This window comes from Sinohyriopsis cumingii, chromosome 8, assembly GCF_028554795.1.
Source record: "Sinohyriopsis cumingii isolate HCF-2022 chromosome 8, ASM2855479v2, whole genome shotgun sequence".
Classification (NCBI taxonomy): Eukaryota; Metazoa; Mollusca; class Bivalvia; order Unionida; family Unionidae; genus Sinohyriopsis; species Sinohyriopsis cumingii.
Genome location: NC_142968.1, coordinates 34349910 through 34361098, shown reverse-complemented (window position 1 = coordinate 34361098; position 11189 = coordinate 34349910). Strand labels below are relative to the sequence as shown.

The 11189-nt window shown below is 33.6% G+C and overlaps 1 protein-coding gene across 2 annotated transcripts; it reads left to right on the top strand.

Annotated features, from left to right (window-relative positions):
- Positions 1-2066: 2066 nt before the first annotated feature.
- Positions 2067-10825, top strand: LOC149793277 (uncharacterized). Of its 2 annotated transcripts, XM_089967259.1 has the most exons (6): positions 2067-2349; positions 3407-3733; positions 5045-5359; positions 6584-6637; positions 9610-9694; positions 10235-10825. In XM_089967259.1, the coding sequence occupies exons 1-6, from the start codon at positions 2289-2291 to the stop codon at positions 10656-10658; spliced, it is 1266 nt and encodes a 421-aa protein (XP_089823385.1). In that variant the 5' UTR covers positions 2067-2288; the 3' UTR covers positions 10659-10825. The 2 variants fall into 2 exon arrangements, with proteins under 2 accessions (XP_089823385.1, XP_089823386.1); XM_089967260.1 differs by lacking the exon at positions 5045-5359 and having other exon boundaries at positions 2068-2349.
- The last annotated feature ends 364 nt before the right edge of the window (positions 10826-11189 follow it).

The window sequence follows — 11189 nt, the reverse complement described above, 5'->3', positions numbered from 1 at the left end:
TGTACATCTTGAGTGATGTACCAAACATTTAAATTGTTGCCATTTATTCTTTCCAGATTGTGTTACCTTTTTTATGTCAGCGAGTACTGACTGCTGCTGGAAGCATTTGTCAACTAAGTAAAGTTACTGCACACATACTTAATTTAAGGTATGCAAAAATTATGTGAAACCTCCGTTAGACTGCAGCACAGTTGTTTCAGATGACGCAAACGGTTCCCATTGCATGTTTGAACCAATTATAAACATCAGTGTCAAATTAATATACAAAGTAACTCTTTGTACGTCATTGTCTTCAGGCATAAAAATGTATTGATGCGTCAAGAAATGTAAAAATTTGTTTTGTATCTTTTACGTGTAAATACATTGTTCTATGTACCATGCGTAATTTCTAATTCCTACTTTTGCCGGTCATCCATTGTTACGTGTAGTTTTATCTTTCTCTTCTGTCGTATTAAACGCATTGTATTGACCTTGACTGTGTGACGAATATATTCTACAATACTTTAGTTAGTAAAGGTTAGTATGAACAATGTACCAATTCTACGCACATTTTCCTGACAGCCACATTTAAATTCTCAATCGTTATTATTTCCAACGCTTTTCGTATCGTATGTAGCACGTAAATACAGATAACCTATAGTTAAATTCAGAATCAGAACTTGCCTTAAAAAGTATGTTTATACGAGAATGTCGGATAAAACAAAACATATTTCTCTGAATTCGTGGTAACCTTGATGTTTATTTATTACATAGTGTACAAAGCGAATTTTAATTCTAAATACATATTGATTGTGATTCAGTAACACATCTGTTTGAAAAGAAAAATCTTTATTTTTGGATATATTTTCGTAACTAAACACCTCAAAAGTATCAATCTAATGATTTTAGTACATGTGACTTGTAATATCAAGTAGTCTGATTGATTATTGCAACAGTACTTCTTATACCAAATACGTAATGATTTGTGACGGTAATAACCATGCACATTCTTATGTTAATCTATGTCAGATTAATATCTTTTCTGTTCCATATAAACATTTTGTTGTTGAAAGTCATTATATCATTGCATTGTGTATATGGAGGATATATATTTCTTTGTCACGTTTCTTTATTATAATGTATATTATTAAAGCATAATTCTCTGTAATGTGATGCTGAACAATGTCTAACATGTCTAACGTACGCAAACGCACAATTAATTAATTTCACTTAAATGAAGAGAGAAACGTTCCTTCATTGTGTTGCAAACTGTGGCCTAGTGGTTAGATCGTCCACTTCGGATGCGGGTTCGGACAACAGCCGAGTCACACCAAAGACTTATACAAATGGTACTAACAGCCGCTTCATTAGGCGCTCAGCATTAAGATGTTAGCGTTAGGACTGTTTGGCGTAGTGTCGGGAGAATGTGAATGGGTGTTACATCATGTTACGTATCTGCGGCATAATGATCCAGTGGTAGACACCATTATTAACTGCCTCACAGCAGACAGCGTAGTATTGTGACTTTTATTTCGGTTGAAGCTACGTTAATAATCAAAATCACACGCATTTACAAGAAAATGGGTTTGTTCCCTACAAAGTACATACAATACGCATGCCATAAATAAGAGAAACACCATACGTAAAATATAAATAATACCAAAAAGTATTACTTGGATTGCATTATGTTTCATGCACACACTCAGCTCAATCGAAATTGCGTAAATACTCCTGGTTTGAACAAAACCTAAACTGATTGGTTTCATTGAATCATATAGGAGGGGATCCGGTACATAAAATGTTTCTCGGTCCACGATAGTGAGTAAAGAAGCTTAGAGCTCAGGGTACCAGCCTGAATCATATCCTCGTGTTTGGCTATCTTTTATCTAATCTCTAAATGTTTCCTTCTTTTGTCTTTGTTTTATAAACACCCAAATATCATATACACTAAAACGAAAATGTAATTTCTTTAACTCATCAAACTTCATGTATATCATAGTTGCAGCAGTTATTATTACTAGAACTCTGCTTAAGTCTTACTAATTCAGTGTTATCAGGTTCGCTCTTACCTACGAGCGGATACAGGGTTTAGAAACAGATTTCCTATAGAACGATAAGATCCAAGCATTATAACTGCCTGTGATACTGCATTGGAAAAAAGTACGAAATGTGTTGATGTATCACCCACGAAGAATGTACACACTATTTTTTGTCATGCTCATTTCCCCATTGGCTAAGAGCACGTATGATGCCTTAGACAATCATTAGTCATGACTGCATAGAACACACTGCACTTGTAGTGCAAAGTCATGGATGTTGTGACCATGTTATCGCTTTGCCTCATTTTCTGTGGAAAAGATCACGCTAAAGGTGAGTTAAAATGATAGATGTGGTAGCAGATTCGAGTGTTTAATGAAAAATTTATACATTTTCAGTATTTTTAGAGCAAGAAGTAACTAGCATTGTTCATCGAAATATTTAAGCATAAAATAAATAATAATTGAGACAATCATCATTTTATTAATTCAAATATGTTATGGTTATTTATACAAACCTTGCTCATTGACTTTACCTATTGTAAACTAGCAATGATAGAATGTACTCCCAAATATCCTCATGGATATGGTCAGATAAATACTCATGCAAAATTGAAAGCCTATTTTAATATTGCTTTGATTGGGAATACATGCTAACGCAAACGTTCAAAATGTAGACTGATGCATTATCACAAGCACAATTCATTTAAACATTGACATTTTTCTTTCTCAGAAACCTATGTAACCCCGCTATATTTATCTCTCTGGCGGACCGTCAAGTAACCATATGCCCAAAACTGACATGATAAATTCAATGAATGAAATATCCCAGATAATTCTGACCAAAAAAAAAAAACCAATGCATGCATTCACGTTGAAACTAAATTTGTCTCCAGACTTCATCGTTCCTACACAATCGTACATAAAGAAAGAACTCCCTTTTCAAAGCAAATTGATAATATGTATGTATGTATGCATATATGTACAAATAATGTTCGAATGTTGTTGTTGTTGTTGTTGTTGTAGGTTTTAACGCCCTTTCTAAGCACACGATAGGCTATACATGGCGGCCAGTATTAATGGTGGAGGAAGAACCGGAGAAAACCACGGAAAAAACCATCGACTCTCGAGAAGCTACTGACAAGCTTTCTCACATACCCTCATTTTCTAAATGCGAGACTCGATCCGGCGCTGACAGAGGTGAGATGGCAGTGATCCGTAACGGAGAGCGCTTAAAACCACTCGGCCACTCGGGACCCCATGCTCGAAGGTAAGAATCTGTGCATATCGAACCTGCTTTTCTTGAAGACTATGTTACTTAACATGTATAAACTTAACATAAATATCACGTTTCATGTATGTCTAACACGATCCATCGTTCATCCTTGCAGATTTGAATCCGACGACAATTGTCCATGGAAATAATGCTACTGTTTATATTGATATATCTAAAACGGATGGAAAAACACTTTTGGAAATCAACTTCTCTGGTTACACTAGTAATCAACATTTCACTAATGTGGTACTCTACATGCCAGTGAAGGGCCAAAAAGGGAACATATCTATCAACAGTAATTATACAGGTCGAATTGAGAGCGTCGTAAATAACAATGGTCACTTCAGTTTTCTGCTACTAAATGTCATGTTTAATGACAGTGGAAATTATACAGTAAAGGAAAATTCCAATGTGAATGGGTATACAAGTGTTCTTGTCGCTCGTAAGTATTCATATTACCTTCGTGTCATATCAAATGGAGAGTATATGTATATCTATCTATAGAAGACATACATACATAAGCATAGATACGTGTATTTAAGTGGCTAGCAATCTTCTTTTATATATGGCGAATAGCAATCCTTTCAAGTGCACTGGATCCAGCAAGGGTTCACGTGTGTAGGGGATTGATTAAGATAAATGCAATAAACTGACAATGAACAGTGAGAAACTAAAATCTATGTAGCCTGAGCGCTTTCGACTACTTAATAACCTGTAAACTGATGAGCCCTAACGACATCTGTTATTTTACGTAAGTGCAAATGATATCCGGATATTTCATTAGTATAGTAGTCATAGGAATTATTTAAAAGAAAATGTGCCGGCTGCTAAAGATAATTTTATTTGTTCATGATTGTCCTTTTCTAGTCTTTTTGGATGAAACCGCTTGGGTTCAAAAGTCTAAGGCGGCGTGTCCAGTAAGCTTCCAGTAAGGAACCGACACATTTTCTTTTAAATAATTCTCTAAACTTGCAGCTGTCGGTATGGCTCATCAATTTCTAGGTCAATACAAATATTTCCAGGATGAACAACAATCTGTAATAAGCTAGTTGAAACACGATACAGTTAACAGGTTGAATTCCTCTAGAAATGGTCATGTAAATGCCCGCAAAAAATAAACGTTGTTCTGTTTTATGTGTTTGTCTTGTCTATGTTTTGTAATTGCCGTTGAAAAAGACTCATTAAGAGTCCAAAACGTTCATACTACTTATAAACTGATTTGTCACTATATATATATATATATATATATATATATATATATATATATATATATATATATATATATATATATATATATATATATATATATATATACATGTGTGTGTGTGTGTGTGAATATTACTTTTTTCACAAAGACTTAATAAATAATCTTAATTAGTTACTGATAAAAGAATGAATATGTTCTATAAACGTAATGAGCTCAAACAGTGCTACATGATCGAATCACGAAAACAATGACAAATAAGAGATAATGTGCATGTATTACGTCAAATACTTCGTCTATTGGGTTCTAGTGTATAGTAATTGATTATAAATAACTCCGGTTGGTCAGCATGTTAACGTATCAGGCACACGTGACAGCAACTACCTAGAAACTCAACATTTAATTTTATCTAGATTGTATGTATTTTTAATTTAAAATATATTTAATATATATTCATCATCATACACATAATCCACGCTATATCATGTTATTTGTACTTTAGTTTTTATACAAATTTCATGCCTCTGTTTCATTAATTTTGATTTGCAGGTCACGTATTTGTGGCACGACTTGGGGAACCAATCACACTTTCATTCATAATTTATGAGAACAACACGCCTTCGGTAAGGGTTGATAATCCCAATTCCAAAGTGAGCCAACCAGTCATAATGTATAATTCGACTGACGACAGCTGCACATATACAAATTTTGGATCAAGGGAAAATAAAAATATTCACAACTGTGTGTTGAGAAAAGGAGAATTTTCGTTCTCATTTCCCGAAATCGAATGGCTACATAAAGGCTCATATTTCGCTTGGAATGACAAAGGTCGTCTTCTGGATTCTATGTTTCTCGACATTCAAGGTATTTTTATTCCATACCAATTGATGTACATATTGTTACATTATATAGAATGTTATTTATATATTATTGTTCTACTTGAATTAAAATAACAGTTTCCGAGGAGGTTGTTGATGTAATATTCATATCAAAATATAGCCGCCAAATATTAATGATTTATGTACTCGGCACGTTTGAGTAGAAAATGGGAACCATTATAAAGATGCTATTTACTTGAAACGAGTTTATAACGATTATTGTATCGAGTGGTTGAAAAACAATTTGTATTGTATGAAATCTAACCATTAGTCAATGGGATATAGTAAGATTTCTTTTTAATTTATGATCAAACCTTTTTGTGGCAATATGTACAACAGACTGAAAATTAACACATTACTTACCTTATCCCGTGAGGTAATATGATCGGTTTACTGTTATGTTCTTGTCTTGTACATATTCGTACAGAAAACACCAGTAGTACGTACTATAATTCTCCTAAGTAATTCATTGCAAAACAGTACAAGAAATGAAGAAAAATGTTCATGCGCATTATGGGGTTTGAACTTGGTTTGTCACCATTCAAGGCGGCAATACTTAACACTCAAGTGGCGTCTAACATTAGCTGCAGGTTATTGGACACAATGGTATTGAAGTTTGTGGGCGGTACTGTGCGAAAAAGTAATTATGGCATCATCTTCATTTAGTTTCAAACTTACAGTTGGAAATGCCAGAAATTTGCGGTATAACATACAGTATATAGTGATATTAGTTTCCATCAAAACATATGCAACATTTGCTCAAGAGAAATACAAAATCAGGATACATCACCCTCCTGTTTGATTTCATTAAACAATTAGATCTTCAATTAATGGAAAATATTTACCATCGTTATCAAAATGACACCAACATTATTGCTGTTTCTAATTCAAGAAAATGATGATTATGTGTCCTGTCGTTCCATAGCATTAGGAAAGAAACGTATTCACCTGTTAAATTTGCTTTTAGTTTTATCATCAAGTGTCCTTGAACAAATGTAATCTGTATGCTGCGGTACAGATAGCTGCCTGTGAGATCGCTCTTTCACTCTGTATGTCTCTCTCTGTCTCTGTCTGTCTGTCTCTCTCCGTCTTCCTCTCTCTCTGTCTGTCTGGCAAACGTCCATGAGTTTAAGGGGTAGCATAGATATTGAATAAATACAATCATGTTGAAAGCCTATAACAAAACATAGATTTGTTTCTTATTGTACAGATAACAACCTGACTGGACATGTAGTGTCACCAAGGAGCTTCGATATAGGAACAGGTAAGAGAAATGTAAATTACTGAGTGGAATAACTTCGCGTCGTCCACCTAATCAATGAAATAAATAAAAAAATAAAAAAATAAAACAGATATTTCCATTTAAATAAAACATTTGTTCCGTTTTAGAACTTTACGAAGGATAATTGATACCTGTATCAAAAAGTATAGATATGTTACGTACAATTTCAATGCAATATCGTACACAAACATATACTACTTCGAGCAATGTTATTTTTGTTCGTTATTTTGCATTGTTTAGTTTTCTAATCAATCATTGTCTAATAGCACTAACTGTAATTACCGGTATAAACAGGGTTAACTGTATCAGTTAAATCATAATAATTAATTAGGCAAACTATGTATTGGTTATAAGGAATGATTTTCCTATGATCATTTAATCATCGAATCAGTAAAAGAATTCGGTCAGATATGTATGCATATATTGGTATGCATATATGTTTGTATATATGTATATGCATGTTTATCTTAGTCTGACTATAGTTTTGTCTGTCTCGATCTATATGTACAAAGACTTTACATATACATACTTGCATCCTGTTTTTATGCCTATAAGCCAACAGTTCGGTGGACCTATGGCTAAGAATTGAGTAATTGTGATTTATGGGGTCTATTGAATAATAATGCTTTAAACCAAGATAACATCCTATTTCCTTTAAGATATATAGAAAGCTAAACTACAGCATATACAATACCAGTACATTGGTATAATAAGCTGAGAAGCACAAATGCACTATATCCACGCCTTATTTCGTACTTCGTTTCGACTAAATCGGATTCAGCTTTTGTTTTTCACTTCTAGAAGCCTTCAGATTTTATGTAAATTGGAAACGAATCTGTGAGAGACTGGTTGTTTTTGGATTGAGTGAGAAAGAGATTGTTTCAAAGAAAATCATAAGACACCCTTATCAATGTATATGATAATTCCATCTGAAACACACACGGTATTAGACGATTGGTGTGCTTCGTTGATTAAAGCAGAACGTTCAGCTCGTGTAGGTCATGATGGAGGGTATGATTAATATCCATAACTTTTGGAGCAGAAATGTCAATCTCATAATTAAATATTAATTTTATTTTATTCCACAGTATCATATTTAATCTACCATACATATTGCAAATATCTTGAAGATAAACATTTGATATACATTGGTGATATCGAAGTTAGATTCGTCTATATAGTATGGTAGAAAGGTCTCAAGTTAGGAACACCCATGTTTTATGTGCTGAATATAACGATTTGCATATCTTGAGCTGAGACGCATCAGCTCAATTCGCAAATATCTATCAGTTGATGCCACTATAACACTTATGTGTTCATTAGTACTTTCAAGACTGGACTATTGTAACTCAATTCTGTCTGGTTCATCTCAATATCTACTCCAGAAACTTCAAAACGTTCAAAACACAGCTGCTCAGATCATACTTAGAGTACCACGATCAGTGCACACATCCCCGCTGCTATGTACCCTACACTGGCTATCCATTCGATCCAGAATCAAACACACAATTTGTACTCTGTGTTACATTTCACTGTCGGACTCCAGTCCAACATAACTATCTGACCTCACCCATGTGTACACACCAGCAAGATACTTACTCTCCTCTTCTGACAACCGTATACTCATTATTCCCACTATGAAAACAAAGTCATATGGAGAGCGTTCTTGTGCATACCAGGGCCCAGCAACGTTAAATGAATTGCCCACTGAACTTAGACACAAAGACACAGTGATCACATTCAAGAGGGGTCTCAAAACTCACTTATTTCGACTGCAAGAACAAACTTAAAGACCGAATTATGTTTCCTACCTGAAATATTCTCAGCATGTTTTTTTTTATTTCTTAATGTTTTTCTAATTTCATATTGTGTGTTTTTATAATAATATTATTATGTTTCTTATCTTATAGGTGTTGTCTAATGTTGTAAAGCGCTTAGAGCTTCTAAAGATTAGGCGCTATACAAAGTCATTATTATTATTATCATTATTATTATTATTATTATTATTATTATTATGTTGTATGTGCTTAATACAACGATTTGCTCTGCTAATTACCTTATGAAATAACAGCACGGTTGTAAACAAAATGACAGGATTACTAAGTAAGAAGCAATTGACACTAATAATTCGCAAGACTCTCTAATGGTGGAACCACATTTTTAATTTATTGATACAAGGATTTTTGAGAAACTGTGACTTCCTTGGCAATGCTATCGACGGACGATTCTGCTCGAAGAAATAAAACTCATTAGATGAACGGATATTTAATATATTCGTTGTCAAGAGTTGCGTTAATACCAGGCTTAGTCATTGCCTTATAAATCAATGTGTGTGTGTGTGTGTGTGTGTGTGTGTGTGTGTGTGTGTGTTTGTGTGTGTATGTAACCTTACCACCTATACTGGTAATATACTGCCCATCTTACGAAAATTCAAATATACTTTGTAAAATTCAAAATTAAAATAAACAGATTATTTCAGCTGACCAATACGCTTTTAAGAAATGGTATCCTAGCTATAAAATATTCATATTAGATGGGGAAAATCCAAGAGCAAGTAGGCAGTACGTCAATATTTTAACCGAAGTATCCATTTCTCCTATAGTAATATTATCGTTATCTTGAAGGAAAATTCAAATGTATGCACAGCAAATGAAGCAAATTAAGAAATATTCATTCATTGTTAAATGTTTCCGCTGTTGTGTGCACTTAGTTATTTCATTGTTTCTGAACTTTTTCAATTTATAGTATTATTTATATTTAGCATTATATGCACGTTATACTACTGACAGCCTATTTGAGATATGGTATGTCATACGCTACGTGATCCGATACTAAAATATTGAGTTGGAGAATTTAATTTAGTGGTGATTTTAATTTGTTGTCCATTTTTAAGAAATTAAGGCAAAACGTCTTGAAAAGATACAACAAACAATTAAGAAAATTATAAATTTCAGAGAAACCGCTGCTGTATGTAGTGCTGGGAATAGGAGGAATTATAATTGCTTTCTTAGCATTTCTTCGGCACAAATATAGGATACGGTAGGTATATTGTTCATCTTCTTGAAACAGAAAACAAGGAAACAGAAGCAAACAAAAGACAAAACAAAAACAAAAAGCCAAAACCAAAACCAATGGAGGTCCAGGTCATGATGCATGTGTAGCTTCGTGTCGTAAGGACCCACACATATTTACTGAGCTATTTTTGTGAATATTCATCCATTTTATACATTTTGATTGAAGATAATATGAGTTCAGTTGAGAGTGTTATAACCAACATCATTTGTCTATTTTGAGAGTGAAGTCACATTGAAATTCGGTATGGCAAATTAAACGTGAATGTAACACATACGCGATAAAAACTCATATAATATAACGTTGATATGGAGAGTACGCACGTATACATACTTCGTAGACTGGAAATCGAAGATATGCTTATGCAATATATATATATATATATATATATATATATATATATATATATATATATATATATATATATATATATATATGCGTGTGTGTATGTGATGTTTTAGTAGAATTTTCAATTTTCTTTAAAACGTTATAATTTATATTTTTTAGCTTACATGTGGACAAAATGTCAAATATTGATACGTGTAAGGAGTGTAATAAAGACGATGAAGAGGAAATCAAGCAGGAAGAAATTTTGCTTGGAGGGTACTTGACAGTTGTAAGCAGCGAAAGAGGTGAATTCAGTACTGCTATCGAACTGGAGTTTGTACAATGCAGCGATGCATTGCTGTTTCGGCAAAACGTAGTTCCTGCAAAAAATGAAATAGAGCATCCAATGAAGCTCGACAACGTCAAACGTGATGATGCTCTTGATGGGTACCTGAATCCAGTTCACTCATGTTCTGTAGAATTCGATGAATATATCAATCCCATAACCTTAAGTTCCGTAGAATTCGACGAATGCATCCGTCCAATTAACTCATCCCCTGTTAATTCCGAATTTGTTTCCACAAGTCAATCAACCGGGTTTTAATTTACACCTGTTGACAATGTATTCATAAGCATTCACAAGAACATGGAGTCTTCATATATGTATATAAATCTTGGCACCTGCACAGTATAGTGCTATGGAGTGAAACGGGGAAAGTGGGTCAGTTCGTAATCTAAACATAATTTTCAATAAAAGTTAGTGCCAGTATACTTATTAGTTTCATCTTTCTAATTTGAAGTATTTTTTGTTTTAAAACCTAAACACAGCCGAATAAATATAAATTATATATGTTTCAAACATCGAGATGTAGATTAAATCTCAGAGAGTTAAGATTACTCAATGACATTGGCATTATATTGAATACGTCGTAATACGGCGGAATTTAGTGATCAATGTCACACTTCCTATATTTGAATTTGCTCCGATATAACATTTTGAAGTTGATAAAATCAACATATACAATGCTAAAGGCACTCACAGACATTACATGCGTTTGTGTGGTCATATCTAATGCATTTGATTTTACGCGTACAAACCAACGTTAACACATCAAACCTTTCGTGAAGAGAACAT

Bases quoted from the DNA above. Each gene is read 5' to 3' on its own strand.
- LOC149793277 (XM_089967259.1), top strand. From the start codon at position 2,289: ATGGATGTTGTGACCATGTTATCGCTTTGCCTCATTTTCTGTGGAAAA. The intron at 3,734-5,044 runs GTAAGTATTCAT...TTTGATTTGCAG, and splicing joins TACAAGTGTTCTTGTCGCTC to GTCACGTATTTGTGGCACGA. The intron at 6,638-9,609 runs GTAAGAGAAATG...TATAAATTTCAG, and splicing joins GAGCTTCGATATAGGAACAG to AGAAACCGCTGCTGTATGTA.